At 47.9% G+C, this 24,936-nt stretch overlaps 1 protein-coding gene across 1 annotated transcript in view; it reads right to left on the reverse strand.

Annotated features, from left to right (window-relative positions):
• Window positions 1-22,593, reverse strand: part of NHS (NHS actin remodeling regulator) — a 349,654-nt gene extending 327,061 nt beyond the window's left edge. Inside the window, exon 1 of the mRNA XM_060002524.1 lies at window positions 21,514-22,593. Within this exon, the coding sequence (XP_059858507.1) occupies window positions 21,514-22,042 (529 nt within the window). The 5' untranslated portion in view covers window positions 22,043-22,593. The remainder of the gene's footprint in view (window positions 1-21,513) is intronic.
• Window positions 22,594-24,936: the final 2,343 nt, after the last annotated feature.

Genomic DNA, 24,936 nt, shown 5'->3' on the forward strand with positions numbered 1-24,936 from the left:
GTGTGTATGGATTCCTTAAGAATTTCTTTATACAAGATCATGTCATCTGTAAATAGACATACTTTTACTTCTACCTTTCCAATCTGAATGCCTTTTTTTTCTTTCCTAATTGCTCTGGCTAGAATCTCCAGTATAACGTTAAATAGAAATGGCAAGAATGGACAGTGCTGTCCTGTGTCCCATCTTAGGAGGAAAATCATTCAATTTTGCACTACAAAGTATGATGCCTGCTGTCAGTTTTCATAGATGTACTTTATCAAGTTGAGGACGTTTCCTTCTATTCCTAGTTTGTTAAATGTTTTTGTCAAGAAAGGGTGCTGAATTTTCTTCAATGTTTTCTTCTGCATCTACTTAGATGACCGTGTGGCTGCACCTTCTAATTACAAAGGTAACAATGACCACTAAAAAGAAATTCAACTTCCAGCCCTCTTCCCCATCATATTTCACTATAATAATCTGTTTACCCTTCCTCCTTCCCTTCCAGACTGTGAGTTACCTGAGGTTAGGGGCCCACCTTAGACATATTTATATCCTCAATATCTAGTCATGTGTCTGCTACATAGGAGTCACTCAATAAATATTTATGGAAATGATGAGAATCACAGTAACCAAGAGCTGAAGGGTCCTTTCCATGGAAAGGGCTGTTGATGCAAAGACTGTGACTGGGATTAAGGTAGGGATGTTCTTAAGGTACAACGTCCCTTACTACAAGCAGTAAATACCACCTGTCTCAAACACTCAGGTAAGCAAGAGGCCTCACAGTATATAGAAAGAGTCATGACTATGGTCTTCTTATAAAGATGGCTTTGGAACTAGATAGTATTTTCTTTCTTTTTTTTTTTTTTTTTTGCGGTACGCGGGTCTCTCACTGTTGTGGCCTCTCCCATTGCGGAGCACAGGCTCCGGACGCGCAGGCTCAGCTGTCACGGCCCAGCCGCTCTGCGGCATGTGGCATCTTCCCGGACCGGGGCATGAACCCGTGTCCCCTGCATCGGCAGGCGGACTCTCAACCACTGCGCCACCAGGGAAGCCCTAGATAGTATTTTCAAACACACATTTTTCCAATGCCCAAATTAAGAAGCGAAGACATGGTAATAACTCAGTATTCTTGTGGTAGATAGCAAAAAGGGCAATGATTCTTCCCTTCCTGTAACCACAACTCTTACAATTCTCCAGTGAAGAAGTAGAGCCTCTTTCTCCACCTCCTGAGTCTGAGTTGGTCCTGTGGTTTGCTCTGACCAGCCCGAAGCCTAGGCCTCAAGAGGTTATGGATGCTGGAATCCTGATCGTGAGAGATTTAGGACTCAGTTACCTGCTTACCCCAGCCAATTCCCAGCCATCCCTTGGATGGAAGGCCATCTTAGACTGGCCTGTTCTACCGTGACTTGTCAGTCGATCAGCAGCTCATCACCGACATGAGTGAGCTCAGCTGAGACCAGAAGAACGCTCCCAGCTGAGTCTAGCCCAAATTGCCAACTCACAGAATTATGGCCTAAGTAGTGGTTGTTTTAAGCTACTAAGTTCGGGGGTTATCTGTTACAAAGCAAAAGCTAACTGAAGTAATCTATTTATGCCCACATAAATTAGAAGACCAGGTCTATTCCTGGATTGTTAACTAACCAATTCTTTAACCTTGGATTAGTCACTCCACCCTTTTGGGCCTCAATTTCTAAACCAGAGACACAAGGAAAGATGGTGGACTGGCCCAGTGTTTTGCAAACATCATTAAGCAGACAAGGCCCTTCCTCAAATGATGCTCTACAAGGAACCTCAATATATGAAACAGATAAAAAAAAAAAAAAAGGACCTGCCCTGGTTCTCAAAGAAGCTAAACCCCATCTTTTCAGCTTTCCTCTAACTCCCCCCTCTTTCTCCCACCCCAGAACTCTGTGGATAAAGTCTGGAAAGCATTGTGCCATTCAGTTTTTCTAAGGCTTCTCTCGGGCTAATATTCCGTGATTCCAGGCCAGAAGGGGAGACTTAGTTTTGCATGAATCAAGCCACGTTGGCCCCTCTGGTAGCACTGCCCACACTATGTGGGAATTAGTTATTTACTCGTCTGTCTGTTCTGCCAGACTGTGAGCAACTCAACTACACAGACTGCTCTTGCCCCTTTTAGAGTTCCTTCCCTACCCCCACGCTTGCCGCTTGCCCCACAGTACAAAGCACCTGGCCATGTAACTGGATGCTTACATAAATGGATCGGTAGATGGGTGGATATATGGATGGATGGAAGAATGAATGAATGAATGAACAAATGACTACATGATTCAATAATTCATCGGATAATAAATGAATAAATAAATGAGTACATGAATAACTTTGACACGTTATTCACAATCTTTCAGAGACAGAATGAATGTTAGTCTTCTCCCTTAGTGGAAGTCCAGGCTCCCAATAACCTTTTTAGCATTGTCAGACTACTCTTGGCACAGTCTGAAACAACGGTAACTAAATTAGTACGTCTTGGAAAGCAACCCCAGTTATTTTCTCAGATTTCCTATCAATTCCTTTCAAGGTCAGGAAGCATCTCTCAGGCCCCAACTCTGCAAATGTCAGCCAGCCTCTCCCCAGCCCCAACCGTATGGATCACCCTCCCCGACCTGGCAGTTGGCACACACGCCCAAAGACTTACTTGTGCCCTACATAAACAGAAGCTTCTGCAGAAATCTCTGCCCCACTTGTCCACTGTTTTCCCAGCGAAAGCTCACTTCGTGTGCTACCCACTTTGGTTGCGTGGCCACGATGCAGGTGGGTCTACAGATTTCCAGCTGTGTGTTGAGAGCAGGAAGCCCACAGGGAAGTACATTGACTCAGGCCAGGGATTCTTCCTGTCCTCCTTTAAAGCTCCTGCTTCCTGCTCTAAGTTCTTAATGACTACTTACCATTTAAAATCATCTTTAGCTTTAAAGGAGGCTAAGTTTGACAGTGCTGGAAGCCAAGATAATCTGGCCAGAAAGTAGTCTGATGAATTTAATATCTATTTCTTTTAAGGCGGGGAATGAGCATAACAAAGTACAATCTGGAACAGAAATAGAAGTAAATCCCAGAGAACTGATGCAACACCACTGGGGTAAAACAGTAAGCAGGGATGCCTGGTGACCTTTTGAGTTTGAAGAGATAAGGCCACGTTTCATTGTCTTGTTATTCTATTATTTAAACTCTGTGCCTCAATGGATATATTTGTCCTGCCGTAAAGTTCTTTAAGGTCGCCAGAACACTCTGCATGCCCAATAATTATGGTGTAGAGTAGGCATCTTATTTTATACAATCAATACATTCCTTAAAAGTTGCAGGGTATCAATTTGGTTTTCAATGGAGTCGTTGTCAATTTAAAATTTTCATTAGCCTTTGTATTACATAAGTAACATGGAAAAGCAAAAAGGACCTCCCTTCTCAAAAAGAAAAAAAAAAGTTATCTAGTATAATCCCACCTGCCAGAGATCACCACTGTTAACATTCCAGAGCAGTGTTTTTCAAACTATGGCTTGTGGCCCATTAGGAAATCATGAAATCAACTTAGTGGGTCATGACCAGCATCTTAAAAAATGAAACAGAAAAAAGGAGAAGAGGAATAGAATTGGAATAAAGTAAAATACAGGAGAGAAAGATAGAATAATATAGTAAAGAAAGGAAAAAATAAATATATCAGAACGCATTACATAGAGAAAAGTAGTATTGTTGCTAAAACTATTGTCTCAGCTACAGGCATCTACTGGATCACAAATGTAAAACATATTTCTCACTGTGGATCATGATCAAAATATGTTTTAAAAGTACTGATTTGGTATATATCCTTCCAGACGTTTTCTCCCTATATTCTTACATCTTCTTAATAAACATGCAATACTCTGCATACTAATTAGTAGTAAGAGTTTTTAACTTTGGAATATAACATAAACACAATTTTGAGTTCATCAATATCTATTTGTATCATTTTAATGGCAGTAGACTATTTCACCATTCCAGCATGTACTAATGTTGTTTGCTGTACTAATGTATAGTAGTGTTGTTTGTTTGATCAATTTTCTATTGCTAATCATTTAATGTATTTCCAATAATTCGTAATTATAAGCAACACTGAGGCATCTATACATTCTTTTACTTAGATACTTATTTTCTCAGGTTAAATTCTGAAGTGACGTCTCTGGCATACGGTTTTTTTGTATATTAATTTCATAAAGGCCAACTGCTTACTAGAAAATTTACACCAATTCCACACTTCTGTCAGCAGTCTCTGGAAATGATACCAATTCACACTTCCATCAGCAACGTCTGAAAGTACCCTTATACCCACCCCATCCTCATTCCCACCCCAAACCTGACCATTATCAGTATTTCATTTTGGCCTACTTGAATAAATGAGAAAAATGGCAACTTATTTTATTTTGGCTTGATTAGTTATCTGAACTGAGGGCACTCACAGTTAATTTACACCCGCCTTCAAGCAACACTATAGAATACAAATAGGCAACCACCGAGCTAGGAAAGAATCCTGTGTATCCAGGAGGTGAATCTTTTGGGTCCAGGTAGTAAAGGCCTTGATATAGAAGATGACTCCTGCTACAGCCAACGCCTTATTTTACCCTATCTACTAAGTTACCATCAAACAACTAATTAGTTACAGCCAGACACGTAGCCACTGCCTGGCCCCATCCCATGTGGTAACATCCAACAAAGCCATATGCCTGCCATCAGATGCATGGCCGGTACTCCTTGATTCGTGAAACTTTCTGTCCAGACGTCCCAATCCCAGCCCTTGTGAGCATCCAAGGTCCCACCTGGGCATCATCCGTATGTCTTTTTTTTTTTTTTATGCCTCTGCTTCCCCGTCATAAACTGGAGGCAGAAGGCTATCTCAGTGGCGATAAGGAGCTGGGCAGGGTAAACAGAGGATCGAAGCTGAAGACAGACAGCCACGTCTAGATCCTGGCTGAGGCCCTTTTAAGCAGTGTGCTCTTAGAGCCACCAGGAGAGCCTGTTTCCTCATCTCCAAAAAAAATCACATTTCCATCACAGCGTTTTGAGGGGCTTGTGAAATAACACGAATAACATGTACTAGCAGAAAGAAGTCACACAACAAATGTAAAGGAAACGTGAGTGTGCCCGCGAATTGGCTTGATGTCCGCCTCAACACGTCCAGAAGAATCTCCTTGACGACAGTGAGCTCGGGCAAAAATTCAGCCATTTTCTAAAAACCAGGGGCAGGGCTGGCCACAGAAAAAAAGTTCAGGGGTGCAGAAGAACTTGTAGGCCCTGGTTTCGGCTGTGCCCCCCGAGAAGAGAAGGGCAACTCGAGCCAAGCAGTGGATTTAAGCAAGAGCTACCCAGGTCCTCAGAGTAAATCTGGGTTTTTAAAGGCCCCTTATTCTGCATACATCTCTTTCGCATTTTTCACACCTGGTTCGTAGAGAAGAGCCTATCCTGGCCCCAGCTGCAACTTCTGACCTCACAGAGCCGTCTCATCAGGCCTCCAGCTTTTAAAAGCCAAAAGTCAGTTACAGTCTCCTCTGCATTTGAAGAAAATCTGGGTTAACGGTCCAAAGCAGTTCCCCATGCAAAGAATCAGCTCACTTATCCTCTAGCCGGTTAAAGGAGTATAGCAAAGTACAGTGAAGCTGAAAACCATGTTCAAATTTATCATAAACCCCCCCTTCCGAAGGCTCAGCTGTGTGTCACTCGGCAGCGGGGTTCCCCGGGGCCTTTTCACAGCCATTTTTCAGACTTAACTGTAAAGGCTTCACACACTTTCACACCCAAAGGAACCAAACGTTCCATCAGAACACCAGGCGGCCGTCCGGCTGCTGGAGCCCCCAGGATGTTTCGGATATTTCCAGGAGGCTTGAAGGAAAAGGCTCAGACTCCAACAGTCGGGCCTCAATTCTCCTCAATTCTCCAGTGAGGAAGCCTGGGGGGCTGGGGTGGGGTTACGGGGGTTACACTACTCATTGAGTCCAGGACTTCTAGCCTCAGCAATGGAGTCTGGGAAGCTGAGCCTGGGTCGGAGGTTTGAAAGAAAGGCCGGTGGGCGGCTTTTTAGAACTTGCTTGAGGCCTCACAAAGTCCCGTCTAGTCCGGGTTGCTACTTTGTGGATCAGATATCCAAGGCCCTGAAAGCAGAGCCACGAGCAGAAACCCCCTCAGCGGGACAGAAAGGCTTTCCCCTCTTCGTTGCCTCTTGCCCTTCTGAGGAAATGTTCTGCTTTGCCTAGATTTTGCATAAAATCTTGACAGTAGGGGCAAATAGAGGAGGCAACTCCCGACAGCTCTAAGGCTAATCCCTCCAAGGGATTAGAGGACTCATCACTCGATGTGTCCTCCATTCCCTCCCCAAGGGAAGGAAGCGATCTGAAAATCCAAAAGGATTCTCCTGCTCACAGAGGAAGAGCTGAAGCCGCGCCAGTAAAGATTCCAGTGGCAAACTCCGATTACAAGGAGTTTCCAAGCGATCTGAAACACAGCTCTGTGAACAGCCCTCGTCTGAGAATCAAAAGGCTCCGTGGCTATGCTTTAATATAAAAAGAGGCGGAAATAAGGTCCTTTGAAGTAAATCACATTTCCTTCATTTTAGACACCCAAACTTTGCCATTACAGATCAGGCATAATCTTTCCATTCCAGAAAAGCAGAACGAAACTTTTGCTTAGCCTAGAAGCCAAGAGACGGCAAGGAATAAGAACAGTCACTGTCAGAGCCTTGAAACATCTTACTGAGGAAGAGAGTTTTGTCAAACTACAAGGCAGGGAGTTTTCACTCAAAAGAAAAGTGTAGGTACGTTCACCAAAAGCTAGGAACTAGAATGTTCATAGCAGCATTATTCAGAATAACCCAAACAGGAAACTATCCAAATGCCCATCAACAACAGAATGGGCAAATAAATCACGGTACAGTCATACAAAGGAATACTATACAGCAATGAAAATGAACGACCGACACTTACATACAACATAGATGGGTCACACAAACATAATTTCGAGCTGACAAAAAAATCCATATACAAAAAAGCACATACTGGATGATGACACAACAGACCAAAACACACTGTCAGAAGTCAGGATAATGGCCAACTAGGTGGGGAGCGGGGGGCATGCTTGGAAAGGAACTGGCAGGATTTCCAGAGGGCCGTGAATGCTGTTTCTCATTGCAGGTGCTGGTTAAAGAGGCACGTTCAGTGCGTGAAGATTCATCGATGTGTACATTTATAACTTGTGCACGTTGCTTTGTGTTGTAATTAGCTCTTAAAAGTTTTACAAATATATGTATATCATTTTTATATGGTGGGAGAGAAAGAGAATGAATATGAATGAATTCTATTGGTCACAGGTAGCAACGTTTCTCTAGAAACTAGAACTCTGTTAACAAGTCTTAATTTCCATTTGCTTACTTGAGGAAAGCTGTTACACTGCTCTGGGCACACACAGAAACTCTTTATGTGTCTCAGGGAAAAAGACTCTATATTTAGAGCCCCTTTTCTTCCGTGAAAGTACTTCGGAGTACTTTCGTCACCTGTTCATTTTCAGGAAAACCAGTCGTTTTTTCTCCCTGCGCTGTATCTCTACATTAGTCAGGGTCGGCTAACTGCTGTAACAAATATCCCCTAAACCTCACAAGGAAAGTTTACTTCTCCCTTATGTGAAAGCCAATCGGGTGGCGGCAGACAGCCTTTTACGTGGTGATTCTGGGACCCAGGCTCCTTCTGTCTGGTGGCTCTACCATCCTTTAGGGCCTTGGAGTCCTCTGCTGAATCCTCTGCATGCAACCAGCACAGCGGGGAGGAAATAAACTGCAGAGGATCAGGTAGGAGCTTTTATCTGCCCATCCCAGGGGAGAGCAATTATTCCTCTCACATTCCATTGGACAGAACTCAGTTACATGGTCCCACCTAAATGCAAGGGAGGCTGGGAAATGTAGTCCAGCTGTGTTGCCCAGGGGGAAAAGGGCAAAGCAAGTCATTACCGGACACGATACAGACAGTCCCAGAAAGTGAGGGCACGGGCGTCTGCACTCAGCACCACTGCCACAATGGTACACGTCCTCAGCCAGGCCTCCCCCACCATCAGCAGAAGTCCACGTCCCCCAAAACAATGAAGGTGTAATGGCAGCCGATGCTAAATTGTTCTTGCAGTATCCCATGACATGAGTTAGGCTAGCCAAGCCAGAAAGCGGGCTGGGATTCTTCTGCTCTCATCTGCACCCTGCATCCAGCCAGCCGGAATATTTATGCTGGTTGACGAGCGACAGGGGCTGGGTGTTATCCATTTTCACATCTGTTTCCTTTACCCAAGCCCCCTGATAATAATAATGATAAAACAACAACAATAGTAGCACTGATGGCATACAGGCGTTCGCCAGCACTTACTATGTATTCTGTGTATATGTCACACACTGCTGGACCTGTCTATGGATTGATTCGCTCAGTCTTCACAACCATTCTCTGTGGTGAGTCCTAACACTATCCCCATTTCACAGATAAGGAAACTAAGACAAAGAGGCTACAAATTTGTCCAAGGTTGCATAGCTGGCAAGTATCAGAACTGAGAGAATCAAAGGCCTTTCACTAGAAAGGCAACTGGGATTCGTAACACAGCCTGTGATCATGACAAAAAATCCCAGACCCTCAGGGTACAAACCTTGAACCCAAGCTCCCTAAAGGGGGCTTGATCCAACCAAGGTGAATAGGCCACAGAAAAGTGGACAGAGCAACTCGGAAAGAAAGTCCAACCTGAGAAGTAAAGAAGGGTGTCTCTCTGGTTTGGGTTTCGTTTTGTTTTGTTTTAAATTTTCCTTCTCACTCAACAGCTGTTCAAAACTGTGAATCGGCAAATCAATCAAGAAAACCCAAAAGGGCTTCCAAGTGACCTTGACCAGCCAATGCTCTTAATAGGCTACACCTCTCACTGTCTTTACTCAAATGAGCGTGTAAGTGAATCTCATTTCTCACTATCACCTCCCACCCTGACACCAGCCTGAGATTCGCCGGTCTTAGGCTACGGGGAAAGGGTTAAAATAAAGCCACACAAGCAGCAACCTTATGCAATATATTTTCCTCCGCGCAACTGGATTAGTTTTAATTAGCGAAAGCTCAAACTTTGCCAGATGAGCTCCAGTGACATCTGATACCTGAGCAAGGCTCCAAAATCTCTTCTCTCACACTGAAGGCATTTAACCCAAGTGAAACTCTCCGAAAACCTTCCACGACAGCCTTCCCGGTGTCTCTTCTTGGTTTGCCCACTTTCCCCCAACACTGCCCCAAACTTTGAAGCATCCTTCTCTGCTATTTATGAAGCAGAAAACCCCATGACTCTCACATGGAAAAGGATTTCCGTGGGATTTATTCATGCCGCGCTCTCCCCGCCCCCAAAGCTCAGCCCTAGCATCAAAGTCTCAATGAACGTGTGCCATCTTGTAAACGGGAGCACTTCCGGGGCGAGGAGGCGGCGGGCTGAGGCAGCAGAGCTTTGATGCGAAATTCACATGGAAAATACAGCTTTACTCGTACTATTGAAATATAAATCCATAGTGGGAAGCAGCCGCATAGCACAGGGAGATCAGCTCGGTGCTTTGTGACCGCCTGGAGGGGTGGAATAGGGAGGGTGGGAGGGAGACGCAAGAGGGAAGAGATATGGGGACATATGTATACGTAGAGCTGATTCACTTTGTTACAAAGCAGAAACTAACACACCATTGTAAAGCAATTACACTCCAATAAAGATGTAAAAATATACACATATAAACCCAGGCTCGAGGAACAGAGTCCAGATGCACTTTGGAGAGAAACATAAATATTGATATTATAATCTAATGAACACTGTCTCACTGGCTGTCATCCTTCCTCATAGCTCCTACTTCTTTCCTCCCTCAGTTGTCTAGTAGTAAAAATCAAGAGTAGCTGAACTCCAGAGTAGGGCTTCTTATTCCACAAATCTAAATGCACTTAGATATAATAATTAGAAATCACGTTTTAAACAACTTTCCTCATCCTCCAGCCAGGCTTCAAGCATCAGCTGAAAACACTTACAAATCAGCATTCCCTGCTACTTACAAGTTTGCTTAAGAGTAGTAAGTTCTTTCTTTTCCCATCTCTTTTTAAATGTTATTTTAGCTTTATCTTAGAAAAACTCCTACTTCTAAGTTACCCCTGGGGCCTCTGAGGCCAGATTCTTATCCTTGTGTCAAGCGGTGCTCTCCCTAGAGCTCGGCACCAAGATGTTATAAACAGCGGCATCAGACCAAAGTGAGGAAACTCCACTGTCCCAATTTGTGTTAGAAATCTGTTTTTTTTCTTTCAGTCTTTTTTAATTGGGCTGCAACGGCCATACACTATATTAGTTTCAGGTGTGCAACGTAATGGCTCAATATTGGTATATATTGTGAAATGACTGCTCCAAGAAGCCTACTTAACATCCACCATCTTACACAGTGACAGTTTTTTTTCTTGTGATGAGAACTTTGAAGATCTACCCTCTTAGCAGCTTTCAAATATACGTTATTATTGACTATACTCACCATGCTGTGCATTACATCCCCAGGACTTTTATGTTATAACTGGAAGTTTGCTCCCTTGCAAATCTCAAACATGGAATCTCTAGTTCTTAGCCTGATCCTACTGGATGGTCCCGAAGTTTCTGTGGAATTCTTATCTTCCACGCCCATATTCATACAACAGGCCTGACAGGGGCTGGTGTGAGGGCACCAGAGTTCAAAAACTGTTTTCTAACCTCAGAAGAGTACTATCTATCTGAAGAGACGGAAGAGTCGCCATCTTAATGGGAGGGTGGGTTACACAGGTGAATACAGTTGTTAAAACTCACCAAACTACACACTTGAGAGCTGTACATTTCACTGCAAATTATACATGGACTTTTTTTTAACATCTTTATTGGAGTATAATTGCTTTACAATGTTGTGTTAGTTTCTGTTGTAAAAAGACTATTGTCTTTTCAATTGCTCCGAGACAGCAAAATAAGATTAATCAACAGGGCTCTGAGACAAGAGCCTGCCTGGACGTTTAGAAGTGGCTTTGCAGGGAGGAGATACGGGAACATGTGTATATGTGTAACTGACTCACTTTGTTATAAAGCAGAAACCAGCACACCATTGTAAAGCAATTATACTCCAATAAGATGTTAAAAAAAAGTAAAAATAAAAATAAAGAACTGGCTTTGCAAAACGCATTAGACACGTGTGAGAATTTGCTTTCGCTCCTCCTAGCAGGAGCATGAAACGTTATAACATGGCTTCCCTTGGAGCAAGTCCGGCAGAGTAAGGGGTGGGGGGGTCCTTTCCTTTTCAATTTTATGCCCTTCTGTGTGGGCCGAGGTGCCCAGCCCTGAACATGAAACAAAAGATGCCAACAGCTCTAAGCTGGAACCAACCGCTTCTCATTACTTCCACCAAACTACCACTGTCTCTCACCAGGACAGCCTCGGACTTGGTCTGTCTGCTTCTACCCCTGCCTCTCCCACAGTCTCTTCTTGACCGAGTAGCCAAAGTGATCCTTTTAACCTCTAAGAAGTCAATCATGTTACTGCTAGGCTTGAAACTGTCCAGTGAGTCGCCACTTCACTCAGAGCAAAGGGCAGAGTCCTCACTCACGATGGCCTACTACACTCTACCCCGCCGAGCCGCCTTCCAGCCCCCCTCCCCGGCCTCCTCTCCTCCCACTCTCCTCCCTGCATGCCCCAAAGCCACCACACTGGCCTCCTTACCAGCCCTCCATCACACCAGGCACGCTCTCAGCTCAGGGCCTTGGCAGGATCTCCGGTTTCCTCTGCTGAAACACGTCCTCCAGCGTACTACCTCATTAACTCCCTCACCTTTTCCCAATCTTCACTTAAATGCCGTTTCCTCAATGAGGCCCACCTGACTGCCCCACTGAAAACGGCAACCTCACTCCAGTCCTCTGGACGGCCCTCGCCCATAACACTTAACACCTGCGAACGTGCTTTGTACTCTCCTTACAAGTAATACTAGGTTTGTTGTTTATGGTTTCTCTCTCTCCTCTGTAAACTGTTTGGAACTTTTTGTTCACTGGTGAAACTCAAGGGCCTAGAAGAGTGCCTGGAATACAATAAATGAATGACTCTGGATACTAAGGTCATTGGTCATTTTATTTTGATACCTCTCTGCATAACAAAAAGAGGCCACAAAGGGCTTCCCTGGTGGCGCAGTGGTTGAGAGTCCGCCTGCCGATGCAGGGGACACGGGTTCGTGCCCCGGTCCGGGAAGATCCCACATGCCGCAGAGCGGCTGGGCCCGTGAGCCATGGCCGCTGGGCCTGCGCGTCCGGAGCCTGTGCTCCGCAACGGGAGAGGCCACAACAGTGGGAGGCCCGCGTATCGCAAAAAGAAAAAAAAAAAAAAAAAAAGAGGCCACAAAGAACATAGAGATCTTAATAGCCGTCTGACCACACGGAGGGACAGAGAACTGCTTGGTCAGCTGTCTCCTTCCCCCTGACCCAGCATTACAGATTCAGGCACAGGTTTACACCTGCTTGGAAAAAATTAACACAGGCCTCCCGCTCTGCATGATCCAATTATAGTACCAGTAAAATAACAGCCAATAATTGCCAGGGGCTCACCATGTACCAGGCACAGCTCTAAGTGCCCGAGCGCTCAACCTGACTCCTCTGGCCCTGTCAACAAACTGATGTAGCAGGTACTGTTTTTATCTCCATCCCATAATAGATGAAGACCGGGGACCCAGGATTTGAAGCGCGTGGTCTAACTTCAGCTTCCATACTCTTAACCACGTACTAGCTTCCTCTCGACAATTAGATAAACCAGATACCCGACAACCTTGCTCAAACTGAGCCCAAGCAAACTCCGAAGGCTGTGAATTCCAGACCTTTCTTGAAGGAACAGAGCACAAGGACATAAAGTTCTCACCACGTATCCTCAAAGAAAGGCAGGGACAGGCACTGGGATTCTCTGCCTTGGACAAACCAGGCACTTTGGAGCCAGAGAAATGGACTCTAGGACCCAGAGAGTTCCCTTGCCGTCCAGCTTTACAGTCCTTCGATGGCGAACACCAAAGCGGGTTCCCCCAAATAAACTCTTTATCCATTACACACAAGGAAATTTAAATAGCCCCTCTGATGGCTGTGAGTCCAGTTTGAGCCAGACTAACCTCATTTTCCTTTTGAGTAGGGTTATTAGACTGGGAGATCAAAGAAATGCTACAGACATATGGTATCTTGATTTCAGCAAACCATGTGACAATCACTCATGATGATAGATCTTGTGGGCAAGGTGGAGAAATGTGGTTTGAATGGGAAGGTGGGGGGAGCGTTCGGGGCTGCTGCAACAATGGTACCCAAGGAACAGTGATTAATACACGTCAGCCTGGAGGGATGTTGTTAGCACCGCCTGCCAGTGTGCTCTGGCCTTGAGTACATCGGAACAATAATTTTATCAAAGATGTGGGTGATGGGGTAGCATCATGTTGAGGATGTCTGCAAAGAGCAAAACGCTGTGGGCAGTAGCTGACACACTGAATCAAGATTTTAAACCATCACCACTGATTGGAAATGAAAGAGCAAAGCAAGCAAGATTCAATTTAACAGAGACAATGGGGGAGTCTTGTGAAATTTAAGTTCAAAATACCAACTACACAAATGGAACAGAGGAAGCCTCTGTGGCATTAAGATTCCTGGTTGAAGGAAGTGAAGTTGTTTCACCTGGGATGAAGAAAGCTTAGGAGGGACAATAACAGTCACCTCTAGACACTTAAAGAGGTCCTGGAAAAGAGATTATAAGCAGATTCCATATGGCTCCAGACAGCAGATTAGGACTGAAAGACAGGCATTGCCAAAAGACAGATTTAGTCTCAGTGTAGATAAGGATTATTTGAGAATGGGAACTATACAGCAATAAAGTTGCGGTGTGGGTGGCCACGCCTAGGAGTCTCAGAGCGCATAGAAACTAGATGGGCTTCCGCTTGGGACATCTCTAAAAAGAGTCCCACCCTGAGTGGGAGGCTGGATTTGAGGGACACTAGGGTCTTTCCCAACTCTAAGATCCCAAGACTGTCCAACCCTTGTTAACTTCATTTTGTTCTTGCTTAATTTCACTTTGAAGGACTTGGGTGTTTCATAATTAAGGAATGTTTCAGCATACGGATGCCCAGGTCCTCAGATTCCTATTTCACTACACTCAAACCTTCTCATGTTCATTAATAGATTGAGGGACAGACATTAGCGTCAGAAACAAAAATTGACCCTGCCTGTCTTAGTCATTTACAGAGATGAGCCAGACAGGGTCTCTGCCCTTTGTGGGCTTACGGTCTGGTTAAGAGTGCTCTCCAAAACCTTATTTCAACAAATTTAGACCCTAGAATGAGAGCCTTACATTCAGAAACCATTCTCACCTCATTATCTTTTGTTTTCACTTACTATCAAGATGTGATTCATGAGGAATTCTTGATGCAAAAAGAACTTGCAGGAATTTCTGTGATTGATAGTTTGGTCTTGGGATACTCTTCCCATGATTGTTTTTAACCGAGAGTCCCACAAAATCTTTTGGTTCACGATTTTTACTAGAGTTAAAAAGAAATTCAACTGAACTATCAAAACAAAATCCCAACTGCATTTAAAATTGTCTTTGTTCTAAAATTTCAAAGCATTGGGACTTACCCGGCAGTCCAGTGGTTAGGACTCTGTGCTTCCACTACAGGGGGCCAGGGTTTGATCCCTGGTCAGAGAACTAAAATCCCGCAAGGCACGGATGCGGCCACAAAAGAAAAATTCAAAGCATTATATGAAGTCAATGGATCTTCAAGACGTTTGCGCTGACGTGGGACAACAGGAAAGATGTCATATGTGACTGGAACTTAAAGGTGATGCCCACCGTAGACCAGAAGCCCGGAGACTGAAGATGTTTCTGAGCACTTATGCGGCATTTACACTTTCCTGATGGCATTGTGTGGAAAATGCCTCCACAAACAGGAAGAAAGGAATCTTTATTGTTACCATCTTAGCAATATCAGCCCAACAGAACCTCAAGGATTTCCGAGGTAAAGCAGTTTGGTAGTTTTGATCTAGAAGCCCAATCCAGGGACTCCCCTGGTGGCCCAAGTGGTTAAGACTCCACGCTCCCCACGCAGGGGGCCCGGGTTTGATCCCTGGTCAGGGAACTAGATCCTGGACGCCGCAACTAAGAGTCCGCATGCTGCAACTAAGACCCGGCACGGGCAAATAAATAAATATTAAGTAGATAAATAAATAAATAAATACCCAATCCAGTACAACAAGTCCAGAAAGAAATGTGCTGCTGTTACTGGTTATGAGGAAATTACACCCATGAATTATTAACACTTGAAAGATTACGTTTTTCTCAGTAGCTCCGTGATGGGTTTAAAAGCAGCTTTCAATGGAGCTATTCGGATATCATAATGCCTCAGAAGAACTCACTGAGTAGAGCCAGGAGGAAAAGACGCCTAACGACAGTTCCGAAAATATCCCCCCCTAAAAACACATTAAGCAGACTGCAAAGGGTTTCTGCGAGTGGTAGAACGAACAGAAAGGGGAGGAAAAGGATGATCCTTCCAAAGCAGGCTGAACCCACAATTAGCACTGCCATACCGACCCCAAATGATCGATTCACCCCCTGCGTAACTTCCTCGTCTACGTCTGGGCTTAGCAGGTCCTGGGTCTGCTCTGGCTGAAATGGCGCATCTCACACAGGGAGCGTGGGTCTCTCGGGGCCGTCATCACCTGCCCATTCTACAGGACGATAAGCAGTCCCCTCAAAGGCTGGCCGAGGAAACGCTGAGGAACTGAGCGGGTGTGTCTCGGTCATCGTGGACCTGAGCTCCTTTCCAGCCTCTTCTCACCTCTGAAGCACTGACGATCTCCTCCTACGCCAATGAGAGGTTAGACTGTGAGCTCACTAAAGGGTAGTAAGTTATTTCCAGACCCAGCACAGAGCGACGGGAGGGCTTGGCCATGTGACGAATCTAGTGACCCTCGGGGAAGGAGTTTAGGGAAAAAGAATGAGAAGCACCACCTCTACCACACTCCCAGCCCTAGGTCTCTGTCCTCACAGTTCAAAGATTAAACAGGTTGTTTTGACATGGGTTCTCCCAGACCTGATGCGTACAAATGCAAGTTCAAGTGCAAGAAGGCTTCGTGGGAGGCGACCCCAGGAAGCACCCACAGGTAACTGAGAAGTGAGACGGAGAAAAGAAGGCAGTGAATACACAGTGTGTTTTCCAATTAAGTCGCCACTGTGGGCAACTGCAGCTCAGTCCTCTGGGGAACTCTGAGAGATGGTGTAGAACGTGCCTCAGAGCTCTCGCCTCCAAGGCGCAAGGAAGTGAGGCCACTGGTCCACCAACGCCCCGTCCATCATTGACTGAGTACTACTTCAGAGGCAATGATTCGCTTGCACTTCTGGCTTTCCCTGTGTGCAAGGCCCAGCGCGGTCCATCAGTCAGAAAAAAAAAAAGCCCTAGGCAGAGTCACAGGAGTTGGCAGTTAGCAGCCATCAGAATGAGAGGTGAGGGCTGAAGGAATCTAGCAGGGCGCCAACACAGTCTGCCGTCCAGAAGGAGAAAAGCTAAGATAAAGGTTAGCACAGAGTTCTAGAAAACTCGGAGGCGGGAGGTGGCAGGCAAGGAATCAGATTCCACTTCACAGAGAAGATGACGTGTCCACTGATTATCAAAGAAAGAGCAGAAATGAGCCAGCAAAATGTTCCAGAAGAAAAGAGTAGTATACACATTGGCCCGAAGGATGAGAAAGCCTGGCAAGTTGGGGTACAGCCAGTAGTTCAGTGTGACTGGACTGGGGTGGAATGTGGGGAAGGCAGGGAGGGACACGTCAAGTGGACAGAAGCGTATCGAGAAGGGCCTTGATTTTCATACTGTAATTCCCCTGGATTTGTGCAGCAACGTGTGGGAGAAAAGACTGATGTTTGGGAATAGTTTGTGCACTCAGACCTGGACCCTAATTCTAGGCTCCAGCGCTTTCTAGCTGCTGCTCCCCAGAGCAAGTTGCTAATCCTCAGTAAAGTACGAAAATCACTCTCATAGAGTCGCTGTGGAGATTAAGTAAGATGATTCATATAAAATCTTAGCATAGGGCCTGACATAGAGCAGAACTGAATAAATGTTAACTAAAAATAAAATAAATCGACTCGCTAGATGACAAACGTGTTACTGCGGTGAGATGGGAAAACGATGGTCTTTTCAGGACATGGCAGTGGATTAACTGTGCATGTAACATGGAAAAAAGGCATCTTGATCCCTACCTCATACTATTTGCAAACATCAATTCCATGTGAATCATGGACCTAAACGACAGAGGCAAAACAAAAAAAAACTTCTAGAACATAAAAGAATATCCTCACGACCATGGGGTCAGTGAAGAATTTAAGAACAAACAGAACAGAGCACGAAGACCACTAACCATAAAGAAAAGGATCCTTAAGTCGGACTACCTGAAAATAAGAACTTCCGCTCACCAAGAGGTAACACTAAGAGAGGAAAAAGGCACACAACAGAGAGACGGTAATTGCAATATCTATAGCTCACAAATAACTCATATACACAACATATAAAGAACTCCTACAAGAAAAAAACATACAAAGAACCTTACTGGAAAGGGAGTAAAGGTCTCGAACAGGGAATTCACAAAAGAGAATATTCAAGCGGTCAAAAATATATATGAAAAGGTGTTCAATCTCACAAGCCATCAGCAAAATGCAAATTAAAACCACAATGAGATTTTTATTAGCTACCCACAGAGTAGCTACAGTGGCCATATATACACTACCAAATGTAAGGTAGATAGCGAGTGGGAAGCAGCCGCATAGCACGGGGAGATCAGCTCGGTGCTTTGTGACCGCCTGGAGGGGTGGGATAGGGAGGGTGGGAGGGAGGGCGACGCAAGAGGGAAGAGATACGGGAACATATGTATAACTGATTCACTTTGTTATAAAGCAGAAACTAACACACCACTGTAAAGCAATTATACTCTAATAAAGATGTAAAAAATAAAAATAAAAAAGACCATACCATACTTGTTCTCTCTTCATCCCCTCTTATGTGGCCTTCCTCTCCACCCCTCCACTTACACAGCAGTTAGCCGGGCCACTCATTGCTAAAAACGTACCCAGCTCAATGGCCTTGCCTCAGCGCTCATCTTCCTCTCAGAAGCATTTGACCGAAACGATTCCTCCTCCATTCCTGAGACACCTTCTCCTGGCTTCCATCATACCATGCCCTCCTGATTTCCCTTCTAGCTTGCTCACTGCTCTTCCTCAGTCTTTCTTCTCCTCTACTAAAATTCCCAAGTTGGACTGCCCTAGGCTAAGTCTTGGTCCCCTTTTCTTTACTCTCTACACGGTCCCGAGCTCCAGGGCTTCGCGTATCATCTCTACCCTTACATCTCACATCTACATCTCCAGCCTGGACCTCTCTCTTGAGTTCTGAACTCACACGTCTAATTGTCTAAGACACAAGCAGCTCAAGTTAACATGGCACAAACAGAAAAGCATTGATTCCATCCCCGCCCCCAAAGATAAAAGATCCACTCTTCCACGAACCTTACCCATTTCTGGAAATGGACCTTCTATGAGCTGTTTAAGCCCAAAACAACAACAACGCTGGGTGTCATCCACAATTAGTATTATTATTTGCTCTTATACCCTGTACCCAAACCAACTGGTAAGTCCCGTCAATTCTATTTCCAAAGTGAATTCAGAATCCAAGCACTGTTCACCGTCACCTTAGTCCCAGCCACGGTCACCACTCACACTGTCTAACTGGTCTACCAGCTCCAGACTTGCCTCCGGAGCGACTTTGCTGAAGTGTGTGTCAGATCATGTCACCCCCGCAAAAACCACTCCAGCCTGTCTCAGGGCAACAGGAAGCAGCTGTCCAAGGATGAAGCAGCATGGAGAATGGTGACCCGGGTAGAAGGCTATACAGGGGGCATGGAGGCACCCAGACACATTCAAAGGGAGAGAAAAGAGAACTTCGGTCACTTCCAGGCTCCCTCTCCCTTTGAAGCTCCCTGAGACCTTGAGCAATGCTTAAGAGAGATGCATGAGGTAGCAGATGCCACTGGTACTCCACCCACACACGGCCCCTCTCCCCTCCCCAGGCAAGCCCTGCAGACATTCCGGTACACACCATAGGCTTTTGGCATCTCTCTACCTGGCCCGGGAGCCTGCCGAGCCCACACCGGGGGCAGGCCCAGGAGCCAGGGAGTTCATACCCCAGGTGCTCTCCATCAGTGAGCGATGGAAGTTGGTGGAGAAATACTGCAGCGTCCTCACTCCTCAGTGGGATGCTTCTGAGGTGTGTGCTGGATTGAACCCCAGTTGCCCACTTCCCCACTCTCTCCCTGTGCTTCCTGGGATCCCCTCTCAAATAAACTCCTTGCACAGAAATCCTTGCCTCCGTCTCTGCACACTGGGAAGCCCAAATTAAGACACAGAATACTGTGCTTTTCCTCCCGAAGGTAATGCCTTTTACGACATCAAACAGGAACAATGCCATCCTAAATTTATCTGGACAAGAGGAGAGGTCTGTGCACAAAGTATGGAGACACCATTTTTGAAAAACGTAAAAATAATAGGTTTGAAGTCTATTCCTCGTATTATATGAGCCCCATCTTCATTTATTTATTCATGTATAAATATGCACAAATAGAGTATATGTTCATCAGTCATATGCACACACCAAAAATCCCCTCTCTTCTCCATTCACCATTAGTTTGTACTCCAAACAGTGAAAAGGATTATATTAAATTCTGGGTACATAACTACCCCCTCCTGCCTCTAAAGAAAAAGGGGAGAAGAGAACTCATTCTGCTCCATCGCTGAGTTTCACTTGTGAGAAATCTAATTTAAGGTGCAGTGGGTCACGCACACGCACACGCACACGCACACGCACACACACACACACATACGGGAAATGTATGCACCACTCAACAGTCTGCAAAACTTCCCTCCACTTCTTTTGAAGTGAAATCACCACTCACCCTGACCACACTCCCCAGATATCAGCGCTGTTGAAAGTGAAGGGCCGGTCCCTGCTGTGTGGTTTGAGGTAAAAAGGAGGCAGGATTAAAGCGCTCATTTCAAGTCCCAAAAGTAAAATACGACTTGGCCTACGGCAGTCCTAATTCTTTCCAGAACTCATCCCCGGAATTGCCCTTTTAAACAACCAGTCATTAACCCAACTCCGGGTCTTTTATAGCTGCGAAAACCGATCGCGCACATCATTTATTCATTACGCTTATTATTATTGTTATTGCAGAAAAGCAGCGAATTCCCGGGGCGGGGTTCAGAGGGGTTTTTTTTGGGGGGGGGTAGTGCGCGAACGGGGCGGGGGGGTCGGTTAGGAGGCTGTGCGGGTTGCGGGACTGAGGTGCCCGGAAGTCCCCGGGGAAGGATGCCGTGAGGGCGCCCCCGCCCCGCGCGCTCCGCGGCCACCGCCACCGGCGCAGCTGCTGCAGCAACCGGGGAAGCTTCTTATGTAAGTCAGAGCCGCTGACATCACCTTCGCTGCGAGCGTCGCAGCCGCTGGACTAGGCGCCAAAGGACCGGCGTGCTGGCTTACGGCCCCCGCCCACCGTCCGGTTGTTCCTAAATGACTCCAACGCCTCCCGATTTAGCCAACCGTGTGCCAGGGGACTCTCCTGAGCGCCAGGATGACATTTATTGGGAGCCCTGGGATGTCGCAAGAGTGAAGTTAACGGGCAGCAAAGGTGTCCAGGGGTCTTGTACACACAAGTGTACAAGGTGAATTTGGACGACATTCCACGTTGGGGGAAAGGGAGAGGGGCGGAACCCCTCCGAGAAGATGGCACAGACAGCCATTTAGTAGGAACCCTGTTCTGTTCAGGACAGAAGAGATGCCCAAGGGTCTCATCGATCTCCCCAGGGCCGGGGACACTCCTCCATCCACGCCCCTCCCAGGCCAGAAGGCTGGAGCAGAGCTCTTCGGAGTTCACTCCGGGAGGCGAATGGCGCCGCGCTACGTCGCACACAAACGCAAGGCACAAGTTCGGGGCTTGGTGCAGCACGTGAGGTCACAGTAAGAGAGACAAAAACGCCACGGCGTTGCAGAAGCCCTAAGAGGACACTCACTGCTCCTCGAGCGGCCCAAGCACGCACTGGGGTGGGGGTGGGGGGACTACAGGGCTCCGGGATGGGCTACTGGAAACCACAGAAGTTGCACCAACCTCCCGCCCCGCCGGGGAGGCACCGAGAAATCGAGCCCCAGAGGTGAATGACAGGCCCCCCTGTCTCCTGTGTTCCCATAAATGCTCCCTCTCAGCCCACGGCTGCCTTCGAGTCCCGAGACTGCCCCTTTAACTTTCTCCCCTCCGCGTCTGCGTCCCTGCCCCGAACTCCGGGAGGCCTGGGGTGGGTCTCAGGGGAGGCAAGCGTAAGGTGCAGAGCTGCAGCAGGCGCGGCGCCGGGATTGCGGCGACCGCGGACGGCGCGAGGGTGCGGCGCCGACGCGGAGCGCCGGGCGGGCGGGAGGACGGCGCGGGTACTCACGCACTGCCTCCTGCTTGGGGTCCAGCGTGCCGAGCACGCGCTGCACGCCACCGAGCTTGCCCTGCAGCGCCCAGACGCGACGGTGAGTGAGCTGGATGTCGCTCTCGAGCTCCTGGAAGAGGCTGCACGCGTGCCGGGCCACGTCCGAGAGCTGCCGGAGGACGCGGGCCAGCGCCGCGTTGCTGACCGCGCACAGGTCCAGCATGAGCAACACGGCCGCGGCCGCCGCCGAGGACGCCTCGCCGGCCGCTGACGCCGCCTCCAAGACCCCTGCCGCGCTCTCCTCGCCCGCCGCGGGCGCCTCTCCGTGCGGCGGCAGCGCCTGGTCGGTTGGCGCGGGCAGCGCGCGGGGCGCGCGGGGAGGATCCTCCGGCCCCGGCGCCACGGCCTCGTCCCGTCGGCCGGGCAGCTGCAGGGGCGGCGGCGGCGGTTCAGCGCTGCCTCTGTTCGCGTCCTCCGCCGGGTCAGGCGCCGGGCGTCGCTGCCGGCACAGCCACTGCGGCTCCACGATCCGCTTGGCGAAAGGCATCCCGCGCAGCCGGGCCGCGACTTTCTGGTCTCCTCAAAGCGCCCCGGGCGAGCGGGGAAACGGGCGCGCCCACCTGGGTGGAGAGGGGTTAGGAGTCGGGCAAAGGCGCGTTCGGGGAGTCCGGATACGCAGGGGGCTCCTCGCTCACCTGGCCTCCTCCTCGTCCCCGCCCTCCCCTTAGCAAATCAGTCCAGCCGCTCCTCCTCCGCGTGCACCGTTCCCTGAGGAGGATGACAAGCGCGGGGCACAGAAATCCCGGGGCGCGCCTTGGCTCTCCTCACTTGCTTCCAACCCGGGTCGGCTGGCTCAGCTCCATCATTCCTGCGCTCGCCGCCGCCGCCCCGGCCGCTGCCGCCGCCTATATAAATGGGCGTGTGTGTGTGTGTGTGTGTGTGTGTGTGTGTGTGTGTGCGCGCGCGCGCCTCTGCGCGCGCACCCGCGCGCGTGTGTGTCTGGGTGGGTGGGTGTGCGCGCGCCTCAGTTTGAAAGTACCCCGGCTCAGGCCTCTCCCCGCGCGCCCCTCGGCCGCTCCGGGGAGCAATTGCGCCCGGGATCTGTCTCCCTCTCTGGGCTGGGAGGAGGTTTCGGAAAGGCGCTTTGAAAACCCGGAGAGAGGAATCCGCCTCCAGCCCAGGCGCAGGAGGCGGCGCGGGGGCGGCGGGGCGGACGCAGGGCAGGGGAGGGGAGGGGTGGGGGGAGAGGCCCGGGCGAGCGGGGCGCAGCGCCCTGTGCGGCCGCTGGGAGTCACTGGTGGCCTCGCCTCTCCAGGCTTGTTCTAGATGCAAAGACACTTCCTCGCATCCGAGGGGTGAGGATTGAGACTGTCAGCGCGGTGAGGGCGGGGAGTCCTCAAGTTGGGGTTGCCGGTGTGGGTGGCGAGCGCAGAGGCAGGAGGGTGGGGTGCTGGAGATGCGGCAGATTTGACGTGTTGGAGCAAGTTGCTTCGCCGAATTCCAGCTCTGAGCAAGTCCTTTGAGTTCTTAGCTGGGAAAACTGGGCTGCCCCTTAGAGTGCCCTGGGCTCTGTGAGCGCTGTGACACAGCTGGGGAGGGTGACGGGGCGTGGGCACAGCTTGGGGTGGCCAGAGAGGGCAGGACGCTATTTATACCCCTTCCCGGGCATCCCTCGGCCGGCCGCTACGCTGGGCCAGGTCCCTATAGAACATCATGAATGAGACCCAAACCACCCGTGAGCAAAACCCCCAGAAAACTGCTTGCAAAACTCATTGATGCGTTCGGTAGGATAAGCCATATTACCTCCCTGTCACCCTACTCTGCTGATCAGACACGGGAATGTGAAAGTTCTCCATCGGAGAGCTGATGGTTCACAGAAGAAGGGAAGATTTTCCCATTTGGTTAACTGAAAGGTATAAGTTCTAAAAAGGCATGTACACTATTTCGATTGCAGCAGTCGAAGGCTGGATGCTGTCAGCCTAAAACCCAAAAAAGAGTTTGAGAAATGTTAATAAAATGCATGCTTTCATCCCTCCAAAAAGAATACTGTAAAAATATTTTTTATTTTAAAGCCACAAGCCAGATCTGGGGAATGCAGACTTCATTTCATGTGTCTAAAGAGAACATGGAAAAAATATGTTTTATGGCAACAATAAAGCCCTCCAGACCAGTGGTGGGGCCCGCCACTCGGCACTCTGGACTGGCCCATACTTCAGTCATAAAGGCTTCAATAGACCCCCCTCTCCTATTCTACCTCAAAATATAACATTTTTGGCGAGGGAGTGTGCTTGTTCATAAAAGATCCAGGCTGGGGATTTGGGGGTAAAAGGTCATGATGTCTGCAAGGTACACATAAGTGTTTCAGTAGCAACAAGAAGAGTGATGATAAGAATGTATCTGGAGACAAAAGAAAATATGACAAAATAGGTAAATACCGAGTCTAGGTAAAGGGCAGATTGGGATTCATCGTACATTTCTTGCAACTTTAAATTTGGGTTTGTTTCCAAATAAAAAGTGGGAAAAAAAAAGAATATTTTGGAAAAGGGTCTTTTGGGAGTTGTTTTTTCATCTCGCAAATCTAGAGAGCTTAGAGCTGGCTGTTTTCAAATCTAGCTTGACTTTTTTAATATGTTCACAATTCCGAACATGAGTTCTGCTAGGTAGCCAAGCCACGCGCTCCTCCCTAAACACACTGAGGCAGAAAGAACAATGAGGGGTATTTGAAGCCCTCCAGTTAGAGGCCCTTGTGGCAAGTCTGCCCCACTGCTCACTGCCCCTCCCCCGGCACTGCCCTAGTCCCAGCGTCCAGGGGTCCTCTCCACCAGACAGAGGTGATTGAAGGGGAGGATGGAAAAATTCCACGGGAGGGGGAGCCCTCCTCTGGGCCCAGGAGGGGTAGGATTCCACGAGGTAGTTAAGTTCTACAACACGCTAGCTACCTTGCTGTCTGCCCCAAAGTGGCCAGCGGAAACTCAAGTCGACATCTCAAAACGATTCAAAGTACAGCTCAGTAGTGTAAAAAGAGAAACTCTTTGTAATCTCCTGGCCTCCTGGTCATTTGCTACTAAAACCATGTGGGGAAAATAAAAAGCTCTGATTGTGGTTTTTGATCTCCTCCGTTCCCACTGCCCCTGGACCCTCTTTGGTAGTCGGCAGGGACCTCTCCAAGGTCACTTCAGTATTTTATTTTTGACGGCTTTGAAGGACAGCTTTCCTTTCAAAGTCACCAAAAATAAAACGAATACTACTTAAAATATGCATTAGCACGGTGGGCTGATGTGTTTCTCGGTCCACTGGAAGGTGTGAATAAAGGCACTTTTAGAGAAGTGTGATCGTTAAACATCCGAGACGCTGCCTAAAAAACTGTGCGCTAGCCTTGTTGCAAGGGCCGCTTCAGACCACCTGGGGGCCTCACTGTGCCCCGCCCACTTCAAGCTCCAC

This window comes from Delphinus delphis, chromosome X (genome assembly GCF_949987515.2).
Source record: "Delphinus delphis chromosome X, mDelDel1.2, whole genome shotgun sequence".
Lineage (NCBI taxonomy): Eukaryota > Metazoa > Chordata > Mammalia > Artiodactyla > Delphinidae > Delphinus > Delphinus delphis.